General features: G+C 44.1%; 3 protein-coding genes across 3 annotated transcripts in view; 2 read left to right on the top strand and 1 right to left on the bottom strand.

The window, feature by feature from the left end:
• Window positions 1–1814: 1814 nt before the first annotated feature.
• HSP90AA1 (heat shock protein 90 alpha family class A member 1) lies at window positions 1815–7680 on the top strand. The gene is made up of 10 exons (XM_069858831.1): window positions 1815–1997; window positions 2101–2467; window positions 2950–3083; window positions 3501–3809; window positions 4470–4635; window positions 4907–5097; window positions 5232–5379; window positions 5883–6151; window positions 6470–6803; window positions 6934–7680. The coding sequence occupies exons 1-10, from the start codon at window positions 1839–1841 to the stop codon at window positions 7041–7043; spliced, it is 2187 nt and encodes a 728-aa protein (XP_069714932.1). The 5' UTR covers window positions 1815–1838; the 3' UTR covers window positions 7044–7680.
• A 4152-nt stretch (window positions 7681–11832) lies between these two features.
• Window positions 11833–15288, top strand: LOC138720730 (uncharacterized). Its single transcript, XM_069857077.1, has 5 exons — window positions 11833–11989; window positions 12540–12610; window positions 13276–13329; window positions 14151–14210; window positions 14391–15288. Exons 1-5 carry the CDS (start codon window positions 11932–11934, stop codon window positions 14928–14930), a joined length of 783 nt encoding a protein of 260 aa, XP_069713178.1. The 5' UTR covers window positions 11833–11931; the 3' UTR covers window positions 14931–15288.
• A 1045-nt stretch (window positions 15289–16333) lies between these two features.
• Window positions 16334–24929, bottom strand: part of DYNC1H1 (dynein cytoplasmic 1 heavy chain 1) — a 44520-nt gene continuing 35924 nt past the window's right edge. Inside the window, exons 63-78 of the mRNA XM_069858827.1 lie at window positions 24670–24844; window positions 24047–24122; window positions 23165–23325; window positions 22778–22889; window positions 22550–22610; window positions 22054–22177; window positions 21609–21722; window positions 21163–21333; window positions 20735–20952; window positions 20499–20602; window positions 19903–20114; window positions 18930–19083; window positions 18199–18341; window positions 17643–17811; window positions 17149–17276; window positions 16334–16700 (exon numbers count right to left, since the gene is read on the bottom strand). Of these exons, the coding sequence (XP_069714928.1) occupies window positions 16572–16700; window positions 17149–17276; window positions 17643–17811; window positions 18199–18341; window positions 18930–19083; window positions 19903–20114; window positions 20499–20602; window positions 20735–20952; window positions 21163–21333; window positions 21609–21722; window positions 22054–22177; window positions 22550–22610; window positions 22778–22889; window positions 23165–23325; window positions 24047–24122; window positions 24670–24844 (2251 nt within the window). The 3' untranslated portion in view covers window positions 16334–16571. The remainder of the gene's footprint in view (window positions 16701–17148; window positions 17277–17642; window positions 17812–18198; window positions 18342–18929; window positions 19084–19902; window positions 20115–20498; window positions 20603–20734; window positions 20953–21162; window positions 21334–21608; window positions 21723–22053; window positions 22178–22549; window positions 22611–22777; window positions 22890–23164; window positions 23326–24046; window positions 24123–24669; window positions 24845–24929) is intronic.

Below are 24929 nucleotides of genomic sequence, written 5' to 3'. Positions count from 1 at the left end.
CTCGCGGCCGGCTCCCATTGGGCTTCGTCGGGCGCGGCCCCGCCCCCTCCCCCGAGACCGGCTCCCATTGGGCAGCGCTGCGCGAGGGCCCGCCCGCCCCCGCCTGCCCCCGCCCCCGCCCCCCCGCGCGGCGCTGAAGGTTCCCGATGGTTCTGGAAGGAGGCGGCGCCGCGCGGTTATAAAGCGGGCGGGCGGCGGGCAGCGCGCACTAGAGGCGCCTGTGAGCGTGTGCGCGCGGATCGTACCGGAGAGCAGCGGCCGCTACCCCCGCCAAGGTGAGCGGCGGGGCGGCACCGGGGGTTCGGCCCCGCTTGGCGGCCGAATCCCGGCGGGGGGCAGGGCTCTTGTTGGAGGAGGGAGGGGTTGATCCAGAGATCTTGGTGGGAGACGGGAGCGGTGATCTAACCATCTTAATTTGGGAGGGGGACCCGCGATAAGGGGGGTGGGGGTCCTGGGACCCTGATGGAGGAGGAGAGGAGGTGATCTTGGGGTCCTGAGGGAATGTAGGGGAGGCGGTGATGGAGGGATATCCGATGGGGAAGGTGGGGGAGGTGATGCAGGGATCTTCATTGGGGGCGGGGGGGGGGGGTGATCTAGGGATCCGCCGTGAGGCAGGGGGACCGGTGATCCAGTGATTTGCCGGGGGGTGGGGGGGGGGTGGGGTTGCGGCGAGGATGGCGATCCAGGGATCCGCCACGGAGGGGAAAAGGAGGGGGGCCATCCAGGGATCTGCTAAGGTTGCGGGGGGGCGGACTTGGGGAGCTGCAGGGAACCGCGTGGGGCAAGGAAGCGGCTTTCTCCATTCGCTCTTTTAGCTCTCGTTAAACGGGGACGGGGCTGAGAGGAGGGCGAGGGGATGAGTTCTCTAAAACCCGCATTTTAATTAGTTCCTCGTTGGGTATTTTTTCAATCAGGAATGGGGGGGGCAGCCCCGAGAAGAGGAGGGCAGGGCAGGGAGGGAGCCGGGGTGGCTGCAGGGGCTCCAGAGCCGCTCCCGTCCCCGGGCGGGCGGCGAGGGGGCTTTTCCCTCCCCATGAATGGGCTCGGAGGGTGGGGGGGTTGGGGGGCGGGGAAGGCTCTGGCAGTTTCTAGAAGGTCTCTCGGTTCCGCCGCGGGGCTGCAGGGGGCGCTGCGGAGCCGCCGGCCGCCCCCCCCTTCTCGGTGAGCGGAGCAGCCACGGCAGCGGGGTCGGGGTTGGATCGATTTTCCTTGGTGAGATGCATCCGTCCTTCAGGCTTGGCTCCTGCAAAGGGTGTAGGAACGCCTGGTCCACCTCGGGTAAAGCGATCCTAGCGTAGAGCGGTGGGGAGTGTGGCTGGATCGCGTCGATAAGTGACTTTCTGAATAGGATCCACATCTGACCAGGAGAGTGCTACAACTGTAATACGGGGTGGTGGCGAGAAAAGGGAGGCTCTGCGAACGCAGACCTCGCTGCCAGAGTCAACTACAGGGCATTGCGACTAATCTGATGTAGGGCGAGTTCTCAGTTCTGTTCTTTATACCATGCGTCCTTGTTCTGTGATGAGGGAAAGTAAAGGTGGAGCGTTAATTGGTAAAAGAACGAAGAGAAAAGTTGTTTTATTCTCAACGATGCGCGCCAGAGTGAATGTAGCAAGTCCGTAGTTCAGGTGCTCTGTCTGGTTTCTGCGTTCCTTAAAATGGCTGTATTCTTAATGCTAGGAAATAAGATCTGAGGTGTGGGTGTTGCTGTGGTGCTGTACTGGAAACCATGCATGTAAATACTTTTCATCTCAGAGTGCCGCTGTTGCTCTCCGTAAAAGGAAAGGGTACGTATATCAACCTGTTCAGGGAGATTTCAACTGCTGCTTTCTCTACAGATGCCGGAAGCTGTGCAGACTCAAGACCAACCAATGGAGGAGGAGGTGGAGACTTTCGCCTTCCAGGCTGAGATTGCTCAGTTGATGTCTCTGATCATCAACACTTTCTACTCCAATAAGGAAATCTTTCTGAGGGAGCTGATTTCCAATTCATCTGATGTAAGTAGTTTAAACTCCCAGAGTGGTTTCTGTCAATAGGACTGCTAAAAAAAAATCATCAGGAATAGTCGGGGAATGTTACAGCCTGCCTCTTCTTTTGCAGGCCCTGGACAAGATAAGGTATGAGAGCTTGACTGACCCAAGCAAGCTGGATTCTGGAAAAGACCTGAAAATTAATCTCATTCCAAACAAACATGACCGCACTCTGACAATTGTGGATACAGGCATAGGCATGACCAAAGCTGACCTGGTCAACAACCTCGGTACTATTGCCAAGTCTGGTACCAAGGCTTTCATGGAAGCACTGCAGGCAGGAGCTGATATATCCATGATTGGTCAGTTTGGTGTTGGTTTCTACTCTGCCTACCTGGTTGCAGAAAAAGTGACGGTGATCACAAAGCACAACGATGATGAGCAGTATGCTTGGGAGTCGTCGGCTGGAGGGTCTTTCACCGTCAGACTTGATAATGGTGAGTATTAAGTGTTTCTGCTCGGCTACGCTTTCTGAAGATCGCTGGCATTCAGATGCAAGACAAAGCCAGCAGATAAAATGGGCAGTACTAAGTCGTGTGTCAGATGAAGCATAGGCCCAGCTGTTCTCTCACCATTCCAGTTGGAGTAACTTGATAGATGGGAGAACTCTTCAGAGAAAATGGTACATTGTAATAAGGGCTGAGGTTTCAAAGTATACATGGAGGTACTTCTGTTGCTACTACAGCAACTCTGTAGAAACGTAGAAGACAGATGAGCAGACCAGTGAAAATGCGCTTCTGCGTATTTCAACTACATACTGAGTACAGAAAACTTGAAAGAATTGTCTGTAGGGCTGTTTCTGTGCATAGAAGCTTATGTGTAACAAGGTCACCAAGTGCCTTTTTGAAGAGGCGTAGTTTAGAAGTAGTCAAAACCTAGTCTGCTCCTGCACAAGTATAACCTGTGCACTCTATTCTAGGTGAACCTTTGGGCCGTGGAACAAAAGTCATCCTGCATCTTAAAGAAGATCAAACTGAATACCTGGAAGAACGGAGAATCAAGGAAATTGTGAAGAAACATTCTCAGTTCATCGGCTACCCTATTAGGCTCTTTGTACGTACCTCACTTCACGTATTACATAACATACATATAGATATAAAAACCCCCACATATAGTCAAGTAATGCCATGCTAAAAGGTGATTGCGGAAATAAAATTCTATTAGTTGGTTTTCTAAAATAGGATTGTAATTAAAAACAACGGTTTGCCAAGCTACTATTAGCACAGTTGTCAAAGCACTGAGTAAACTAACAGCATTGTGATGTATTGTTGGAGGAAAGTCAGTGTAATGAAACTTCATCCACATAACCACATTATCTGTGCATCTCGGCACTCAGAGTTTAAGTCCTTGTTTGTGCCTGAGAGGAAACCTTGACCCAATTTTAGCTTTGCGTGCCTCTAAGGAGTATGTTAGGGCTGTTAACGATACAATTCTAGGTTTCTCTAATTAACTGAGGATGCCTTGTGTTAGGTGGAGAAGGAACGTGATAAGGAAGTGAGTGATGATGAGGCTGAGGAAAAGGAAGAAGAAAAAGAAGAGAAGGAAGAAAAGACAGAAGATAAACCAGAAATTGAGGATGTTGGTTCTGATGAAGAGGAAGAAAAGAAGGATGGAGATAAGAAGAAGAAAAAGAAGATTAAGGAGAAGTATATTGATGAGGAAGAGCTCAACAAGACCAAGCCCATTTGGACCAGGAATCCAGATGACATCACGAATGAGGAGTATGGTGAATTCTACAAGAGTCTTACTAATGACTGGGAAGACCATCTGGCTGTCAAAGTAAGTTTTTGTCTTGTCTTCAGGTGCAGTTAGACTTCATAGAACAGTTGGAAGATGCTGAGCATGCAGGTGAACTCTGATCCATTGTCTCAGTTCTCACTGTGATAAAGGTAGTTTTAGTGCTTGGAGTGACGCTATTACAAAGATTTCACGTTGCAGGTCGCAGTTAGATGCTGCAACTGTTCTGGCTACTATGAAGGCTGTTATGCATAATCTGAAATTTGGAGTAAAGTACAGATGTTATCCCAATTTGTAGTTCGGTTGTTACCAAGTCTAACGAAAAAATTTACAAGTAGGTTTTGGAGAAATACAAATTGAGTTATTGGGTTTGTGGCATAGTTTGGAGAAGGCTTAAGGGGGAGGTAGGTTAGCAAAATGTAGTTTTCCCTGGTGGAAAGTGCTGTAAGAATTCTCAAGCTTCCTGAAGGCTGGAGTATAGTGCAGGGAACAGAATGCTACTGGAGTTGTTTACTTGCCTGGTAGCAACTGAACAGATAAATGTTTCTGTGTGAAGAGAAAGTGCCTGTTAATGACTAGTGTCTTGCCTACAACACGCAGTCTCAGGTGGTTACTGTTTGCCCTTTGCATTTGAAGAGCTGTTAAATGGTCCATAAAATGAGTCTCACAAATTGACTGAAATGATCACTTGCTTTCTCACAGCACTTCTCTGTGGAGGGGCAGCTGGAATTCAGAGCTCTCCTGTTTGTCCCCCGGCGTGCACCCTTTGATCTGTTTGAAAACAGGAAGAAAAAGAATAACATCAAGCTGTACGTGCGCAGAGTTTTCATCATGGACAACTGCGAGGAGCTGATCCCTGAGTATCTGAGTAAGTATATTTCTGAAAAAATAACTTCACAGAAGTACTACAGAAACTGTTTACTGATTTTGTATATGGTGTTTATATTCAAATAAATTTGAGAGGAGGAAGTTGTGATAACTTCTGGAAGTATCTGAGCAGTTGGAAGTACTGCTTAATTTGTATTGTCTAGTAAATATGAGTTAATAATTCTAAAAGGGTAAAGCCACTCAGGTGGCAACCATTACTGTTGTTTCCTTCGAGACTTGCAAAGCTAATTCTTTACACTGTTGCCTTCCAGATTTCATGAGAGGTGTGGTAGACTCTGAGGATTTACCTCTGAACATTTCTCGTGAAATGCTGCAGCAAAGCAAGATCCTGAAAGTGATCCGGAAGAATTTGGTGAAGAAGTGCTTAGAACTTTTCACTGAGTTGGCTGAAGATAAGGAGAACTACAAAAAGTTCTACGAGCAGTTCTCCAAGAACATCAAGGTTTGTAGTCTTTTGTGCTTAATAATGTTAAAGATCGAAGCTATGTTTTTTTATTAGGTCTGAAACAAACTACTAGAGTGCAATATTTGTCTGAAGCAACCACTTAGTAGGTTTTTCCTCTTCTGCTTCTGTAGCTTGGTATCCATGAAGACTCCCAGAACCGCAAGAAGCTCTCAGAACTCTTGAGGTATTATACATCTGCCTCTGGAGATGAAATGGTTTCCCTGAAGGACTATTGCACTAGGATGAAGGAGAACCAGAAACATGTGTACTACATTACTGGTGAGTTGGTAACAGACCTTATCTATAAATGCAGGTACATGGGGTAGGGTTCTCTTTGTGGGTCTGGTAAAATGACTGGCAGTTCCTGTGAATTTAAATGGCATTGTGCAGGATACTGTTAAATGAGTGACAGTAGTTGTAATTCATTTATTCTGGTATTAGATCACGAGGACAGGAGAGCTAGCTACTGCGCAGGACTTCTTAAGCTTTCTTCCTTGTCAGAAAGACAAAACATGTCTTGGCATTTGAGGAAATGCAAATGGACTTGAAAACATTTAAGTATTACAAGGTCTGACGTGAGTTTTAAGCTAAAAGCTTGAGTCTCAGGGCAACCTAAGCTTTGCAGGAGCTTGTCAGACCTGTTTTGTGCCTGGTTTTTTTCCCCCGTTATGAAAGATCTACAGCGTCACTGGAAATGTTGATAGGCTCTTGCAGAAAGTCAAAAAGCTGCCATGTTACAGTGCTGAGGCACAAACCAAAACTGGTATTCTTGTTCCTTGCAGGTGAAACAAAAGATCAGGTGGCCAACTCTGCTTTTGTGGAGCGTCTTCGCAAACATGGCCTGGAGGTGATCTACATGATTGAGCCTATTGATGAGTACTGTGTGCAGCAGCTGAAGGAGTTTGAGGGGAAGACCCTGGTTTCTGTAACAAAGGAGGGTTTGGAGCTTCCAGAAGATGAGGAAGAGAAAAAGAAACAGGAGGAGAAGAAAGCCAAGTTTGAAAACCTCTGCAAGATCATGAAAGACATCCTGGAAAAGAAAGTAGAAAAGGTAATTGATAGTACTCCGTTTGTCTACGTGTAACAAGTTTAATCATCTCAAAGGAGGTTGCTGCAGAGCAAGTTCAGGTAATGGTTACAATTGCCTTTTCTGAAATACACAGCAGTATCTCTGCAGAATAGAGCTTGGATACAAAATGACTTTGAAGTCAAGCTCTTTTGTTGAGTTGATAACTGTAAATTGTTCAGCTGTCTTGGGTTTTGCTTGACATGTAGCAGCATTTCTGAATTGAAAAGTTGAACCTTGGTTAAGTGGGAATTACGCATTCGTTAAAATGTTACAGGTACAAACTTGTATTTTCTTTCCTAGGTTGTTGTGTCCAACCGTTTAGTTACTTCTCCATGCTGTATTGTAACAAGTACATATGGCTGGACTGCCAACATGGAGAGGATCATGAAAGCACAGGCGCTGAGAGATAACTCCACAATGGGTTACATGGCAGCAAAGAAACACCTGGAGATTAATCCTGATCATTCCATCATCGAAACGCTGAGGCAGAAAGCAGAGGCTGATAAGAATGACAAATCTGTGAAAGATCTTGTCATCCTGCTGTACGAGACAGCGCTCCTGTCCTCTGGCTTCAGTTTAGAAGATCCTCAGACACATGCCAACCGCATTTACAGAATGATCAAGCTTGGCTTGGGTGAGTTGGAATCCTGTCCTGCCTCTAAGCACTGTGTGCGGTTACAGGCTGTGGCAGGGCATGAGGAGCCTGGGGAGCGCTCTGGTGAGTCTCAATACTGGCACTAATGGTTGGTTTATTCCCTCAACAGGCATTGATGAAGATGACACTGCTGCAGAAGAGGCGAGCGCAGCGGTTACTGAGGAGATGCCGCCTCTTGAAGGAGATGATGACACGTCACGCATGGAGGAGGTGGATTAAAACCGTTTACAGGAACTCATGAATGTTTCCTTGGCTAATACGAATAAGTTATATTTTGTATATTATGAATGTTACCTGCCAAAAACAAAATCTTCGACACTTTGTCTGCATTCCCTCTTTATATTTATTTTCAAAGATGTTATACCTTTATTTTTGTTACATTGCTTTTTCAGCTGATGTGAGATACAAATGCCATCGAGGGAATATTATCTTTAACACTGTACAACCCTAAACAGGCAAGTGAGGAGCAGTTATTTCTGTCTGTATTAGCTGGTTGCAGGTGGCAGGGCTTTTGACTTATTCTTAATTGCCAGAAATGGGGGGAAAAAAAGTTAACGAAGACGGTGTGACATCAGGATGTTCAAGTTTGTTTAGCTACACAGCTCTTCAAATCTACATATGTCTAAACTACAGTACCTAGTAACTAGGTATCTGAGAGCTGAAATACTTGGGGAAGCTTTAACCCTTTTGCTCCTAACAAGTTCTTGATGTTTAAAGTTGTTTTTTATACTGTTTAAGGATTCTGGATTGCACTCTACCATAGAATAGAATCCACTGTAAATCTCTATTGTGACTTATGCAACTCTGCATGTGCAGTTCAAACCTAGAACTGTAAGAATAAAAGTGTTACGAATGAGTTGTGTGCCGATTTGTCTTCTTAATATGTGATGTCAGTGGTATGTGTTGGATGTTACTGTCTTTAGCTGCTTCTGGCTGTAATGGTACCTGGCTGTTAACAAAATGAGCTTCCTGCACGCTGATTTTAAGCAGTAGTTCACAACTCAAAGTTGTTCTGGGTACCCAGAAACCACTGAAGTTACTGTATTAAAGCAGTGTTTTCCTGGGGGCGGAGAAGAGCTCAATGTATTCATTAGGGGCCAGGTGAAATCTGTCTTATGACTAAAATGTGTTCTGCATGATCTTGCATGAAAGACAAGTATTTTACAATGGGCATGCAGAAACAACCCATTTGTAGTGATCATCAGTGCAGCAATGGTTCAAGTCCCTACAAATGGCACCTTGTCTACCTGCCTTTTAAATATTCCCATGTCCCTGGGCAGCCTCGGCCAGTGCCTGATGACCCTTTCTGTGAAAAACTTCGGTCCGACCTTCCTCTGGTGCAGCTTGTGGCTGTTCCCCTGGTCCTGTCCCCTGTCACTTGGGAGAAGAGGCCAGCTCCCTTCTCTCTGCAACCTCCTTTCAGCTAGTTGTAGAGGGTAATAAAGGTCACCTGTCACCTTTCTCAAAGCTAAACAACCCCAGCTCCCTCAGGTGCCGCTTCACCAGCTTTGTTGCTCTTTGGACTCCCTCCAGAGCGTCAACATTTTTGTGGTGAGGGGCCCAGAACTGAACACGGGATTCAAGGAGCGGTCTCACCAGTGCCGAGTATAGAAGGAGAATAGCCTCCCTGGACCTGCTGGTCATGCTGTTTCTGATACAAGCCAAGGTGCCATTGGCTTTCTTGGCCACTTTGGTCTCAGCCCAGCAGTCAAGCCTATTCAGATCCCTTTGGAGAGCCTCCCTACCCTCCATGACCTTGGATGCTTGAATGCCCTCCCCCTTGGAGGTCGAGCCTTCAAGATCTGTGGGGTTTCTGGAGATCTCTGTTACAGTTGCTCTGCTGACACAGCTGGATGGTGACATGTCTGAGCAAAGAGCAAATATTTCCAATTCTGGAATCCGCTGGTGAAAAATTCAGGAAAAAAAAAAAACCTTCATGTGCCCTAAGTAGGCATGGCAATAATGGTCTTGGTCCCATCAATGCACTGAGATTTCAGAAGTTACCTGAAGGTTCCTTTGTGCAGTGGTTGAAGTTGTGTAGTAGAATTAAAGCTACAAAATTGTTACGGATAGGGCCGGGTGCTGCTTACTCCATGAAATGCCACAGTTAATCAGTGCTGAATCGGAGCAAAGTCTCTCACTGCTGCCTCTCTTAAGGTCTTAAAAGAATTGCTGATCGGTGGGGTTGGGAAGAGCCAGCCTTTCCTTCAGACTTCCTGTTTTGTTTTTTTTTATCCCAGGGAAACAGGAGCACAGGTTCATCTGGGCAGGGAATTCCTGCTTTTGTTTGCTTGCTTGTTTTTAATGAAGACCAATTCAGTAGATGATGTGTTGGTGTATGACTGGGATATTCTTGTTACCATCTCTCCCAGGTTGTTACTGAGGCGTTTAGAGTGAGGCTGTAGTTTTCTAGCCTGCTGACTATAGCTCTTTTTTTAACTATTGTTCATTCTCCTCCAGACTAAACAAGAAGAGGCTGAGGGGAGACCTAACTGCTCTATACAACCACCTGAGAGGAGGTTGTAGAGAAGTGGGTGTTGGTCTTTTCTTGCAAGTAACAAGCTATAAGGACAAGAAATGGCTTCAAGTTGTGCCAGGGCAGATTTAGAATGGATATTAGGAACAATTTCTTTACTGAAAGAGTGGTGAAGCACTGGAACAGGCTGCCCAGGGAAGTGGTGGAGTCACCATCCCTGGAGGTGTTAAAAAATATGCATAGACATGGCACTTGGAGACATGGTTTAGTGGGCATGGTGGTGTTTGACTTGATGATCTTGAAGGTCTTTTCCAACCTTCTGTGGCAGGTGGTCGCAACACAGATTGAACAGATGTGCTGAAAGAGGCTTTCACAGTGCTGGGGGTGCAGCTTGTGAAGCTGTGGGGCAGCAGGCACCCACAGGAGAGAAGGAGCAATGGTGCCAACAATGCCTTTGAAAGCAAGGCAAGTGTATTCCCTTTGTTCTCAGCTGGCTGGAAAGCCTGGACCCAGGGGATATCAGAGCTACCTGTGGCCAGCACAAGGTCTGTGCAGGACCAAGGGTCCTTTCCAAGAGCTGTAAGGAGAGACAAGGCATCGAGCAGCAGTACAATAGGTGATTGTAATAACCAGCTCAAGTGAGCAGGAACTGTGCCTTGGTAGCCCTCTGGTCACCCTCCTCGCTCGTACAGCATCAACTGGGCCTGGGTGACCAGCTGCCCTGGCCTGGTGATGGCGCTGCACATGGAAACTGCTCAGGCTGGACATTAGGAAAAAATTTTTCATGGAAAGGGTCATTGGGCAGCGGAACAGGCTGCCCAGGGAGGTGGTTGAGTCACCTTCCCTGGAGGTGTTTAAAGGATGGGTGGATGAGGCGCTGAGGGACATGGTTTAGTGTTTGATAGGAATGGTTGGACTCGATGATCTGGTGGGTCTTTTCCAACCTGATGATTCTGTGATTCTATGAAACCCAAAGTCTTCCATGACTTGCTGTCTGACTGCCCCATCACCGCCTGACCCTGCCTGGGTGGCTGCTGGGTGGCCTTGGCCGGTCACAATCTTACAGTCACGATTTTATCTGTAATCTCCCGCAGACCAACAGTTCTCTTGAGCCCCAGATGCTGGGGCTTTGTTAAAGCATCAGTCCCTAACTTTGGGCTGGCTTTAGTGGGAGAAAGGACTCAGAGCCATGTGTTTGGATTAAGGATGATGATCACATGCACTCATTCAACCCAGCTGGCACTGCAGGAACTAAGAGTGATTTGTAGCTTCCACCTCTGTGATGGGAGGTGCTGGGAGGTTGTTACATGAAGGTTTTTAGTTGTTCTGTTTTCTTTTGAATGTAGTTGAGAAAATAACCATTGAGATGGTTGTGGCCTGGATGGAGAAGGTAAGGAAGTGGGAAAGGAGCTATCTGGGAAGCAAAGAGGTGTCTGCAATAAGGTGTAGCTCGGCTGTTGGCAAAAGTGGGGTGAAAGGCTTGTGGAGTTTGTGAGCTGCTTCCGTTGTATCCTGCCCAGGGGCTCATTCCTGGTGCTTTTTCAGCATGACAACTCACTGCTGGCTCCAGACGCTTGTTTTACTGAGGTTCATTTCAAAATTAATCTAAAACAACAGCACCTTCTACATTCAAGGCCAGGTTGGATGGGGCTTGGGCAGCCTGGTCTGGTGGGAGGTGTCCCTGCCCATCGCAGGGGGTTGGGGCTGGATGGGCTTTAAGGTCCCTTCCAGCCCAAACTATTCTGTGGTTCTATGATTGTGGAGGAAGATGCAGGAATGTCAGATAGTATGGAAGTAACACAAAGAAGAGGACACTGATTTGAAAAAGCAAAAAGAATTAGTTCCTCATTTCCCTATAAAAAGGAGGAGATAAGGAGGGTAATGGAGATGTGGCCTTTCAAGGCTGAAATCAGGTCTTTGTGGAAAATGGATCTGAGTCAAAGTCCTCTGGTAAATCTGAAAAAAATCTGTTGCTTGTGTTTTAATATAGCAAAGTCATCGTTCCTTTCCTTAGTGAGTGATGGCAAGTAAAGGCGACAGCATCCAAGTCCTCCAAATCCCGCTATGGGCTGTGATTAAGAAAGACGCTTAGAAAGCCCCCTGTCCCCCACGGCATCCGTCCATCCCGCAGGTCGGAGGGCACCTGCTGCAAACAGCAGGAGAGCCTCTGAGCATCCTGGCTGCCTCTGGAGGGGACGGATGCGTTTCCCTTTGACCGGTGACGTTTCTGCCAGCCTGAAGGTCCCACGCATGAAATGGAGCTCCAGAAAATGAACTGAGGGGAGTGAAGGGGGACGTCGCCCCTCTGGGCACCAGGCTTTGCAAACTCGTACAGATACAAACATACGCTTGGAGTGGCAGTTTGAGTCCTTTAGTCATAACCTTTCTCTTTCGTGCATGTTTCTGCTGCAGGCCTGGATGCAGCCGGCTCTGAACACGTCCTGGCGAGCAGGATGGAGCCTCTACCAGTGGCACAAAGTGCTTTGCTCTGTTTTTCCCTGGCTTAATTCCCATCTTTTCCCAAAGGGTAAAGTCTCCCAGCTGAAGGAGCTGAGCGGGGCAGGTGCCAGAGGCGGGGCAGCCAGGGCCCAAGCCCATAAAGCTGGAGGAGGGGAGGGTGCTGGGAGCAGGATGGCCTCAGCTGAGAAGAGGCAGTGGAGGAGGAAGAGGCGAGGGCAGCTCGTGGAGGGTACGGGGAGAAGGGAACAGCCGGTAACGGAGCCCTGGGGGGGATGAGGGGTCTGTACGGGGACCAAGTGCCAGGGTGGGAGGGCTGAGCGTGTGCTCACGGTGTCACTGTGCCTGCATCCCTCTCTAGTCTGGTTTGAGTTCTCGAGTACAAATACCTCCTTTTTGTTCAGAAAATTTTCAGTGCCTTAAAAAAAGAAAATCAACCAAACGAACCCCCCAAAACCCCAAACAACTACTTTAAAGAATATACTTTAAACAAACACCCAAAAAAAAAAAAAAAAAGGTATCTTTTTCTCCTACGCAAAGGACCAGTGAATTGAATTGTTGGTCTGGTAGAATCATAAAATAGTTTGGGTTTGAAGAGACTTTGAAGATAGGGGTTTCTTTGTGTTTGTTTCTAAACAGAAGCTGCTTTTGATTTAGAATTTAATAGCGTCTTTGGTCAGTCCTTCACAGCCTTCCTAGGCTAGAAGGGGTTGCCGTGGCTGGGCAATTTGTCCTTGTGATGATTTTCTCTAATGTGCTTCCCTACCCTCTGCCTGTTGCAGTAGCTGCTCAGGAAATGAAGGATTCTGTTAAAAGTCCAGAATACATAGAAAGACTGGCGCATAAATACATGGTAACTTTCTTTTTCTTATTGCTGCTTCTCTGTCTCCCTGTGAAAATAGAGTTTAGAAATGGTTGGTTGCGTTGTTGTCAGCCTGATTGTGCATGAAGAACAGGTGTGAGTGAATTAATTCAAATGAAATCACCTGCAAAGAAACAAAAAGGGAAGAGGAAACTGCTCCACCTGCCCTGTGCTTCCACCTGGGGAGTAAGAGGCCTGTTGGGTTGCAAGGTCTCTGTACTGCGGCCTTCAGAAAAAGTGAGGATGTAGCTTTTAGTCATTTATCTGCAGTTATGTTTCCGAGATATTTTAAAAAACAACCAACCAAACACAACCTGAGGGAGGAACACTAAAAGCAAATAACCAAAAACCTCAGTGCAAATCAGAAAAACATTTTGTAAAGTTATTTACAGACCTGGAATGAGGGTTCCTAGCAAACGAAAGGCACCTTTGCGAGAGCTTCCTGGTGGTGGTATTGGGTTATTTTTTGGGGGGAGTAAGCGAGCGAGTGCTGTTTTTCTCTCATGTCTCACTTGCACCATGCAACCAGCACCACAAACACGGGATATTTGGAAGGACAAGCTGGCTTCAGATGGTGAAAGCTTTGGGGAAAACGCAACCCAAAGCTGCAGTAACTTTTGCTCTGAGTAGCATTTCTTTCCCTTCCTCCTCTGCAGCAGAAGTGCATGGTAGAGTCAAGTACAGAGTCTGAGTCTGAATCCAGCACGGAGGTAAGAACTGCCTCTGAAGGATTTTGATGATGATTCTCTCCTTCCCCGCTGCAGGCAGGCGCAGCAATGATGGGGAGCTTGTTCTCCAAGCAGCTGCAGTGCCTCCTCTGAACAGAGTTTCCTTGCACTGAACTTGTTTCTCTTTGTGTGACTGTTCTGTACCTGTACTTTGCTGTTAAAAGGAACTCCTTCACTATGTGGCTTTTATTTTATTTATTCTTTAAATAGACCCATACTATAAGTTCTGTTCCAAAATGCTTTGTTCCCAAGCAAATAAATTTATGAGGAAGATTCTTCATCCAGGTCTCGACAGGTCCATGCTTAACCACATGGGAAAAGAAGCCTGAAACCTCAGTGTCCCAGCAGCAATATTGAAGCTGATTGAAAGGCCTTGTTTTGACAGTTTTAGTTATCAAACTCTCCCAAGCACAGCAGATTAAGAAATCAACTAACAAGAATTTCAGATAATCCTCATGTAAAAGAATAAAAAGGGACCTGAGCAGAAGGGAAGGTCTCTCACCTTTAAAGTTTATCTCATCTCCCCTACTGTTAGCAATATGCTGATTCAATTTATGGTCTGGTGGCAGGGCAATCACACACCCCTCTCTTCATAGCAATGTTTTCAGTGCGAGAAGACTTACGATAGCTCTCCTCAGCCCCTGGGCCTTTACCAGGCCTTTAAAAGGTAGACTGAGATAAATTTTTTACTTTCTCTTAGCAAGGGGATAATCTGGATCCCTCTGCTCTAGGATTTTTACCTACTTTGATCAGTAATTCACAGGAAGGTGCTTTATAAACCAGTGTCAACTTCACTTAAACAGGTCGTGCCTAGCCTGCTTGCTGGAGGACTCAAGAAAGCAAAGGACTCCAAGGGACTGCAGGTAGGTTTGGTTACTATGTAGCAGCCTTGTTCTCGGGGTAGTTTCCAAAGCTGAACTCATAGGTGGGAACATGTGGATTAAGATGAAAACTTCCATAGTAAGCCTGTGACTTCTATTGTGTTTTTAAAATCCATTCTACGTTGCCTCTTTATAGAAATAAGCATCCATCCTTTATTTTAGTTTTTAGATCCTTACGATGGCGATTCAGAAGATGCATCCATTTGCTCTGACTGTAGCTTGAATTCTTTAAATGGTATGGAAGTTGCACCATGGCTCAGCAGTGCCCCAGAAGCAATGGCTTCAGAAGATGATGCTACTTCAGAAGATGGGGAGCCCTTCCCTGAACCTCCAGCCTGGCTCTGCCCAGAAGCAAGGATCAGTGGAATTCAGGCTGTAAGTGACTATAAAGGACCCCTACAGCTTCCTGGCCAAGAGAAGGATTTCCCAAGCAGCTTGTTGCAATCATCTGGGCTGACTAGAGCCACAGAGGCATTTACCTCCTTGGGGCTTACAGCTGACCATTCCTTGCTGATGAATATTAAACCTCCAGCTGGTGCAGATCTCCTAGCAAGCCCAGGTGACAGTGGCCCACGACCTGTACCAGTAGCTGACTGTGGTGGCACAACATCCAAACGGCCCCTCATTAAAAGAAAACAAGGGACCTCCATTTCAGAGGGCACTAGCGAAAAAGAAAGAAGAAAGAAATTCTGTGTGGCTTGAGTTATGAATAAATCACTGGATAAACTGTTAGTTCTGAAGCGTGAACCCGGTAGTGGTTTCTTTGGCAGATGGTACCTGAACTGAACAAGCTTTAAACAAACTAGCTTAGGCCTGTTACAAATGCAGCTGCACCGAGTACTGTAGGTTTTTTGAGCATCCCCTCTAAGGACAGAATCAACTAAACAAGCTTGTGTGGCAATTGAAGTGAAAACTAGCTGAGTATGCCTACAGAATCCCAGTGAAGCTTTATTCCTGGGTGCTTAAAGCCTGTGTCCAGTACCTGGAGGCACCTGCTCAGTTTCAGTGTAACTACAATGAAATATCACAAGGGTTTGTCGAGGAGGGAAGGAAGTGTGATGGAATGTGGTTCCCACCTCTGTTCCTCAAAATAGGGTATCAGAACTACAAGCAGCAGACAAACACTACACGATGCACTGGCCTGGGATTCATTCATTCATTCTAATGTAATAAACCCATCCAGGTCAATTTAGAGACCAGCTCTGGGAGTTACGAAGCAACGTGCAGAGCGCAGATAGCAAGAACTCTCTATTTCAATAACTAGCAGGTATCTGCTGAAACAAGCACGTGAGGCAGGCTGGGACAACAGTTGTTCTTCCCAGTACAGGCCTCTGCTGCAGAACCACTTATCACAGAAAAAATACTCTAACTGATGCAGGTTCATAAAGTCCAGGCTTCCATCCAATCACTGGATGGAAGGAGCTCCTCAGATTTTTGTTTTGAGATTGAAAAGCTACGCACTGTTCATGCGCACCTTTGAACACTTGATACTAACAGTGTTAGAGAAGACAGCTGCTCTGCCAAGTTGGTCAGAAAGGTAGGACGCTTACCCAGAACTTGGTATCAGGGAAAGAAAGCAAATAGCAAAAGCATTACAGCAACTCTCAGCTCCCCCTATTTGGTAACAGTTGGTCACATGAGTGTCTGAAATAAGACTAACTCCTTGGTTAAGCATTTAATACTATCTCCCTGGGCTTAAGAAGACAGGAAACTGAAGCCTTATTTCACCCTATAAAAGCAGCTTAAGAAAGAGGAAGCCTTGAGGTCAATAGGACAAGAAAGTCTTGTTTAGGATATTCCAGCTTCTGAACACAGCTGTGTGAAGACTTTAAGCAAGAGCCGTGTCATTGCAAATAATTCATGCAATGTTATTAGCAGATCATGTCAAGCTTTGTGTTAGTGCACTGAAAAGAACACAAAGAACTTCCAAAGTTCTTGTTACTGGGGGTTGGCAGAATCAGATGCTGAGTGAGCTGTGTGAAGGCCAACATTACGCTTGAATACTGACTTATCACTTGTTATTCTCTCAAAAATCACAGGTACAGTTTTTCCAGACCAAAATCATCACTGTAAGAACTGTATTTCCAGAAACAGAGAGTCAAAAGTCTTGCTACAGATTTTATTTCATATAACATTATCCATCAGATATCACATCTACCAATAACTGTCTAAAAATCTCATCCAGTTTTCCTTCAGAGAAATCTAGCCCAGCAGCTTTCCAATCCACCGCCCTCTTTCTTTCTAGTCAACTTACCACAAATCCATCTGACATACGGAAGTACGGGTAAACACTACATAGAAGACTAACAGTTACTACAGCTTTATGGGTCAAGACAAATACTTTCACTCAGTGCAGAGAACTGCAACACCGCGTTCATAGAAGCTGCGAGGGTCTTCCTTGGTAGCTATTTCAAAGTCAACCGTGAAAATCAGATCAGCACGAGTGAAGTTCAGATAAACTGGTAAAGTAACCTGGGGAAAGACATGAAGATGGAAGAGTTACGTAAGGCAGCTGAAGAGCCCAAGAACTTTCTGTAATACTACATGGTTTTTATGAGATGGGAATTTAGTCCTTGATAACTCGATACTCTAAGTACAAGGAAAAAAACCAAGGCCTAAATTCACCTAAAACACAGCCTTCCTTATAGGCATAAATTCAAGATCTGACCTGAACAGCACTAGTATTCCTGGATTCCTCTCCTCCTCCTTATCTAACCACAAAGCAAAGACCTAGTCAATGCTAGGTCTGTTTTCTTGCTAGCCCAGAATTCAGGTACCAACTCACAGTGGGAATAGTAGTAGGGAACAATTTAATTTGTGGTGCCTGATAAAAGTATCCATAACGCTTCAGGAAAAAAAAATGTCCTAGGTAGATCTAATTATAAGAGTTCTTTTTACAAGTATTTTTATCAATACTTACAACATTTGCTTTTTTATCAGCATTTGTCTGCTTGACCCAGCGAAGCTGTGTAATAGGCAGGACAGTTGAAATAGCATTCGAAAGCGAGAGCTTGTTGTTACTGCATGTAGCTCCCTGAAGCTTCAGGCCTGTAAATTGAAATAACACTTTAGAGTTCTAAGGGCTTTTATACATCCAAAAACTGTCTCCTCGTGTATCACTTAAAGGCTGCCTAGGTCTGTTGAATGAGGCAAGTATTTCATACTGCAAAACAGAGAGGTTGTAGCATGTATATTATCCAATACCACTTAAAATACACTGACCTGAGTCTTCAGATTCATTAGCATTCCAAGTACTTGCCTACTAATACCAAACAAATCTTTAGACAACTTCAGAAAGCATGTGTATTAACTTTTGCAATGATATGGTACTTTGCATTTGATGCAGCCCATCAAATACCAGAAGCTTCTGAAAGTATTGTACAGCAAGGACCTCCTCCTTTCTGCTAAGCTTACCTGTCACTCCAAAGCTGCAGGCATCGAGTACTGCATTCTGTGTGGTTGTAACATTGACCTCAAGACAAAGTTCTTCAAGGGACCAACTGTTTGCTTGGGCAACATATTGTCTCGTAGCAGTAATATAAGCCTCTGGTACAAACAGGCCACCAAGGCACACATGGATGTTCTAATAGAGGGGAGAAAAATTTTAAGAAAGGGTATCAGCTGTGGTATTAAGTAGCGATTACCATAAATACTACTTCAGCAATCTACTTACATTAAAATTTTCCTGCTGCGACTGGTACACTGTATCTGCTACACTGCTGCTTGCTCTAAGGCTACGTCTTCTGTCATTCTAAGATGCTAAGTTTCCCTCTAATCTCTGTGAACAGTTAAGCTGGCTGAACCCACCATTTTGAGATCAGGAGATACTCAACAGTATTTATAAGCACATTGAGAACACTGACTGAAGCCATTTTGCCTGAGGAACTTATTTCGAAGTCTTGATGTGAAAACTTTATGAAGTAGTTATACAGCCCCACTCGAACATCTAGAAAGACTCACAACAAAATACCTTTAGTTCTTTTGCTCCACCAGAAGCAGCTGCCTGGGAAATATTCTGCAGCTGTTTTATGCGCTCGCTGAAGTCGGACACCCACTGAATAACAGTCATGCCAGCTGGCACTGTGTAATGAGACCAGCTACGAGGCAAAATACCTACAAAAAATGTGATTAGAATTAAGTTTTGTTTGCATACAAACGGGAACTGCACACTACTTCGACACTTCCCTGCAGTAACTAATCTTCCAAGTTTTGGTGAAGATTTGAGTTCTTTAGAAAAAATGGAAGCGATCAAGTATCAGTGTTTTAGGAAATACTTCTGTTCAAAGCAGGCAGCCGAGCTTCAGGTATTACTAGAAATAGGATGTCTGTGAAAATTCCAAATTCATGTACAATCTTAAACCAGAAGTTTAGAGAACTTGCATATTTTCTAGGAGCAGTACTACTCACTTTGTGGTATTAAAACTTTATTCTATCACAATTCAGACTAAATAATTGAGTCAAATTTCAGCTTAGAAGTTAAGCTGTTGAAAAAGCCTAATATTAGCTACTTCAACTTGAAATCCCAAACCAAACAAATTGGAATTTTATGCTGGACTCAAAAGTATTGCTTGTGTCAAATGGCAAGTAAATGCCAGTTTTCCAGCAATGTTTTTTTTTAAGCTGCTGAGCATAATAGCTTCCAACTTAGAGAGTGCAAAAGGCAGAGAGAGCACTTGGAGATGCTAATTTGAATTACTATACCTTTCACCAGTTCATTTATCAGTGTGCGCAAATAGTTGGTTTGTTTCTTCTTTCCTTCACACACTTGAACCACATCAGCGAGGTCCTGACGAACATCCTGAAGCAGCTTAGCTCCCATTTTCACTTCTCTCTCGAAGAATCGGAACAAAGGATCCTGATTGTCAAAACATTGAAAGCAGCAGATCAAAGGTCAAGATTCTTTCGAGAAATCTGCTACAAAAAGCAACGCCAAAAATCCTAGATGACTGATCAGTGACACTGTGACTACGAGCATTAAACATGAAGATGCAGCCTATGCTGCAGAAAGTGACTGCAGAGACTGTTTTACAATAAACAATCTCCTTTCCTTTAGAGGGGCAAGAAAGCAGAAGTCCTGTCTGAATAATTAACACAGACAGCCTGCTTCGTGTCCTTCCAGTCAGCTCTCAGTTTCTTTTAATTAGCAGCAAAAGGTTCTCACCATCCTACAGTAAATCTTTAGAGGCATTTAAGCAGTCATGGGCGTAATTCAGCTGGGGAGCTTATTTGTGAGTTAGAGCTTAGGGTACTACTGCCCATATCTCAAGAGTTTTCTCCCTTCACCAATCAGCACTGAATTTTAGCAGTAATTAATGTGCGCTAGCTCTAAAGAAAATTGTTTAAGTAGCAGTCAGTGTGCTATAAGTACAACAGAAAGCTCTGGTTTCTTGCTACCTGATCAGAGAAGCATCAGAACTCACACCCTTGACAGACAGTTTGCCATTGTATTTCTTCAAATAATCATCCGAAGACATAAACCAACTTTTAAGAGCATTTCAAGAAACTCAGTGGGATGTAACACAGCTACGGCAGTCAGTCGGAATCAGCACTGATACTCATTCCACTGCGTCCCTCCAACAGTTTCACTGGCACTTGCAAATCACAATGCACTTGTTCCAATGCAACAGAAGCTGCGCACTTCCTATGGGCACATTAGACAAAACTCACTTCTTACCTTAATGTTTTCCACAGTCCGCTTCAGATGGTTTAGAGTTTGTGGGATAAGGTGGAGCCAGTTAGAGGCTGTGGTATGCAGTGTCCTCATCCAAGCTGGGCGACCATCTGATGTAGAATCAGTTCTTGTCTTCTTCTCAGTTTCTGCATAAGCTAGATCATCTTCATCCTCTAGCATCTGCATTTTCAGCATTTTACTGATCATATCTATGCCTAAAACAGAATATGTGCTGTTAGTCAAAGCAGCAGCATCATTGAGATTAAAACATTCCACTACATTCAAGAACTAGGACTTTTCTTTTTCTCTAGTCTAGACCCAAGATTTAGATCTGCCAAGCTGTACATGGCTCCAGAGCTGACAATAAAGCTTTCCAGAAGCCTGACATCTGGAAAGCTGAACGTAACTGTTTAAATTCACAAGCTTCTGGTCAGTTTTTGGACTGTCCAAGTTTCACCTTGCAGAAGTTAAGTCAACTGCGTTATAGGAGGAGAAGAAAGCCAGCAATTTTTCAGTAGGATTTATATCTCTCTTCTGTTTTTTAATTACAATGGTGGCCTGGTAATCTATGCAAGATATTGTTAAAGTTCTGGTTTTACCTTGTGTGGTGAGAAGAACTTTCTCGGCGTTATTTGGCAGGCCCAGCCACGATGGTGTTTGTGTATCTGGCAGCATCTCAACCCACTGGACAAATTCTTCACGCCTGCAAGTCAGAATTTTAATATTCATTAGAAGGCTTCCCCTATTAGAATGGCAAGGTAATTCTTTGCATGAGACAAATGTTTACACAGCTAAGCTCCAGCACAGAGATGCAGGGTAAGGAAAAAATTGATACCTGATTCCATCTGGCATCTGAATATCTTTATGTCCATCAACTTTGCAAGCCAGTTTGAATTCACTGTCAAAACTTAAAGTAGTGAACAGACGTTCCAAGAAAGTGTTTAACAAACGTTGATCAAATTCATTATCAATGCGACCTCCATAGATAGACTGGGCCATCAGCGTCTTTAACGCAGACCAGGGGATTTTATCAGGTGAAATGTTCTGGCGACCCTGTAAATAAAATACAATGTAATTAGCAGGAAACAATCCTTTTCACCTCTCCTCTGATCAAGGAATCAAATGTAAATACCAAGTTAATAATTTAACTTAAATAAGGGTTATTTGGGCCTACTCGTTTAACTCACTAGATGTTTCCAGAACAGACCACCTTGCTGAAGCAATGTAAGCATTACTTATTCCTAAGTACACACGACTACTTGCCTTCGCTGTATCATCCAACCACGTATCTACTGTGTCACAGGCAGATCTCAGATCAGATTCTCCAAATTCGTACTTCTTGGACCAGCCCAATGGAGCATAGCGCAAGCGCTCTTGGATAATGGCATGGAACCAGGCAAGGAGGAAATATAAGCGAGCACGCTCATTTGGAGACTAGGAAGTAGAGAGAAAAAAAATCAATACAACTATTACTCCAGTGAACTGATAAAAATCAAAGCCTGCTAAAAGGCTAGAAAATGCCAGAGTCAATGCTAGATTGCTACCAAAACTCAATATATTCTACCAACAGAAGAAGAAACTACAATTCTACTTCTGTGAGAAGAAAAAAATCTATGTAAATCTTAGAAGCTGAGCTTTCATCATCTACAGTAAAATTTTAATGAACGTAATCTGACATTTTCTTTCATCTACACAAGGTGCGGCCTTACCTTGCACATTCTAGAAACTGGAATGCTACTGAAAGTCCTCAGCATGTTTGCCTTTACGCCAGGAGGAGGTTCAAAGACGAAGATTCGGCCAGCACGTAACAAATTCACTGGCACCTAGAACAAGATGAATAAAGTCAAATCCAACTCGTTCACTAAATTAAATCCCTCTAACAGCACAGTTCGCGTTAGCTTCAAAACCTCACTGTGACCACGTATAGAGAAGTCCTGCCTTTCTTTTGTAGGGTAGGGGAAGCAGCAAAATGAATTGTTTGAAGTTTTCAGCTACAATTAAGTTATCGGAACCCAAGGCTAGTAACTACCCTGAAAAGCCTATATTCTCCTTTAATGCAGAAAGGCAGTCATGGGAAAAACCTGCCATGAATAGCACTCTTGGCTCTGCAAGTCAGTTACTCTATGAGAGGATCAAATTTCCAATCAACGCTACCTTTGGATTAATCTCCATGGTAAGGAAGAGTCTGAAGCAGGCATGGGGTTGTAGAGAATGTAGCTTCTTTTCCAGTTGCATGAGCCATCCAGGAGCCAGGTGAACATTCTTAAGCATTACCCATCTGTGAAGTTTTGAAACAGAGCAAGTATTTTTTAGCGTACAGCTTAAGGATCCTGGCAGAGTAACAGAATATAATACTAATTCTAAATGTTTTTCCCTGTCTTTTAAACTTGTTTTCTACATAGACTCAGTTAACTGTGTGCTATATGCAAGCTAACTTTCTTGTTTTGCAGATACAACCTATTTCTCTTGAAAAGATTTAAATCAAATAGAAGCTGTGAACAACTATGCCTTGAATATTACAAATTTCAGTTCAGAAGACAGTTTTGATTTTTTTGCTCACAGTTCTATCTATTTAGCCAACAGGTTACTTCCCCCTCCCCTCCCATTTACTACTAAGTAGTATTCCTGCTAAAAAGGAGATAGAACTTACCTTCCAGATTTCACTGCTGTGTTTATTGCTTTATCTGCTTGGTTAAACCCTTCAGCAGAACCTAAAAGACAGAAGGGTTGCTAAAGCTCTTACTGCTACAATTTCAGTTATACTGAAATTATAGTTATACTTAGTATATAGTATAGTATAGTATACTTAGTATAACTTAGTTAGTATACTTAGTTATACTAAGTTATACTTAGTTGATGAAACAAGGTTTGCTCTTACCAATAGCAATAGAAGTAATCTGTGTATTCTGCTCAGCTGCAAGGTCTTCCACGTGGCCACTAGCATCGTAACCAGGCACTGAACACATCAGCACAGGAGTATTAGGTTTCACCTGTTTTCCAAGAAGTTTAAAAGGGTATGAATCAGTCACCACATGAATAAAAAATATGCAATAAGTTCAGTCTTTCTTCCATCTGGCCAACTAAAGACATTAAGCTACTCTTAGTTTTATATCAACAAACAGAAAAACAATCCACTTCTCATATCACAGGGAGAAGGGTAAGTGGAAGAAATGTTCTGGTGGACAGCTTCCTCACTATGGAACTCACACAAGGTGGCACTAAGCCTTACCTCAGGATTTTAGCCTTTCAAAAACAAGTGGATTACCTCTGTATCTACAATGTGTGTCAGATCTAAAGGCTGCTCCATAATAGACATGAAGGACTCCCCAAGATTTGTTGAAACAAAGGCGTGTGCCATTGCCAACAACCGATCTGGACGGAAAGCCTGGATCAGAAGCAAGCGATGAATGGCCTGTCCAATAGGACCTGAAAAGGGAAGACAGCATTAAGATGGACAGGTAAGTAAATCATCCTCAACACCCTCCCTCTCTTCAATTCTCCATTAAATTTTTCCCATCTTGTTCTGATGACTAGATATTATGAGAGTTAAAAGTCCCTTTGAAAGATCTCTTACAGCATAGTAACGGAATGCTTATAATCTGCCTTCACTTTCGACTTACCATCTTCAGCTGATGGGTCTTCCATGTTTCAATTACCTGCTCAATTGCTCATGCTGTGAGCCCTTTTAAAAGCACTTTAAAACACGCTTTTGGATTCTACTGAAATGGGTTTACAAAATCTACAGTTTAGAATTATTGCCATGACGTGATTTTAACTTCCCTGTCCTCAGGGGAAAGCTCTTTGAGCTTTCTAGAGTACTGAGCTGCCTCCAAACTTGGAATGACTAAGGTTAATCCTAACTATCATGCAGTACATTGAGATTGTGAAAGTACAAAGGAAGACCAGATCACAGGTTGTGGTGCAGGAACCAACGCTAATAACTTCCTTATAAAGTTCTGTGTTTTTTTTAAAAAACAAACCAAACCCCACTAGACCTCAGGTTCTTCCACAATCCCAACTTTATGATTTCCCCAGGAATTAAAGTCCAAGTTAAAGAATTTAGAATTACTTTAAAATCATGGCAATTCTACTTAGATTAAAGTCAATACAGTAGGATTCGTGTGGACAACGGTGCAAATTAACTTACTTGCAGGTTTGTCTTCAGTCCAAAGGTATGGTACAGTCTGCTCTGGTGAGCTGCTATCCAGCCAGATACAGAATTGCTGTATTGAAAGAAAATGCAAAAAACTTGGAGTCACGAATCTGCTGCAAAGCGCAGGTCCTGCTCGTGGTGCAGCAGTGACGCTCAATCTCAGGCTTAAAATGCAGAATTTGTTGTACTGCAGAACACACACCAACTTTCAGTAAGAAAGTGAAGGGTTGAGCTTGGTACAGTCCAAGCTCTACTTGGCCTTTGATTTGCAATCTTAACAATTGATCTTTAACAATTTCTAATAAGCACCTGATAGTGTAAACAATGAAATTCACAAGTTCATAAGATTTTTCCCATTTAATATTTACATCTTATAATCTGTCTTCAGAATAAAAACTTACATGGAGTAACGGATGAAGCATTTGAGCTCCCATCAACACATAGATCTTGAGAAGTAAGACAGGGCTAACACTGATAAAACAGAGTGCTATTACACTAATGAAATTAAGCCAAACATTAAGCTTAGACCCAAATATTGTCCAACACTCAACATAGCTCATTTTTTTTCCAAAGGCTTCTAGATAGAAATGGTTTGAGAAATCCTTGCTGACCCTTACCTCATCAGCTTGAACTTTTGAAACAAGGTCTTTAAATGCTGGGAGGCAGCTCAGTCTCATCATTGCTTCTATCTGCTCTACAGTCAAACCATTGATTTTTGGGAGAGACGCAGTGTTCAGTACAATCTCCTTCCCTCTCAAGAAGTGCTGGAATTCTGCATCATATGTAGGCTCCCTAGTGTAAGGGAAAAGAAGACTTTAGCTAGATGCTTTCAAGACACCTTTCCCTTTTTCAGCTAAAGTGAAGCAAGAAAACAAAT

The sequence above is a fragment of the Phaenicophaeus curvirostris genome, chromosome 5 (genome assembly GCF_032191515.1).
Source record: "Phaenicophaeus curvirostris isolate KB17595 chromosome 5, BPBGC_Pcur_1.0, whole genome shotgun sequence".
Lineage (NCBI taxonomy): Eukaryota > Metazoa > Chordata > Aves > Cuculiformes > Cuculidae > Phaenicophaeus > Phaenicophaeus curvirostris.
The sequence above is the reverse complement of the archived record's forward strand: the minus strand, read 5'-3'. Positions and strand labels throughout refer to the sequence as shown.

What these genes read in the sequence shown, in the direction of transcription:
- HSP90AA1 (XM_069858831.1), top strand. Translation starts at nt 1,839, where the DNA reads ATGCCGGAAGCTGTGCAGACTCAAGACCAACCAATGGAGGAGGAGGTG. An exon ending in TGATTTCCAATTCATCTGAT is followed by an intron (nt 1,998 to 2,100) that starts GTAAGTAGTTTA and finishes CTTCTTTTGCAG; the next exon opens with GCCCTGGACAAGATAAGGTA. An exon ending in AATGATCAAGCTTGGCTTGG is followed by an intron (nt 6,804 to 6,933) that starts GTGAGTTGGAAT and finishes TTCCCTCAACAG; the next exon opens with GCATTGATGAAGATGACACT.
- LOC138720730 (XM_069857077.1), top strand. Translation starts at nt 11,932, where the DNA reads ATGGCCTCAGCTGAGAAGAGGCAGTGGAGGAGGAAGAGGCGAGGGCAG. An exon ending in GCGAGGGCAGCTCGTGGAGG is followed by an intron (nt 11,990 to 12,539) that starts GTACGGGGAGAA and finishes TGCCTGTTGCAG; the next exon opens with TAGCTGCTCAGGAAATGAAG. An exon ending in AGTCTGAATCCAGCACGGAG is followed by an intron (nt 13,330 to 14,150) that starts GTAAGAACTGCC and finishes TCACTTAAACAG; the next exon opens with GTCGTGCCTAGCCTGCTTGC.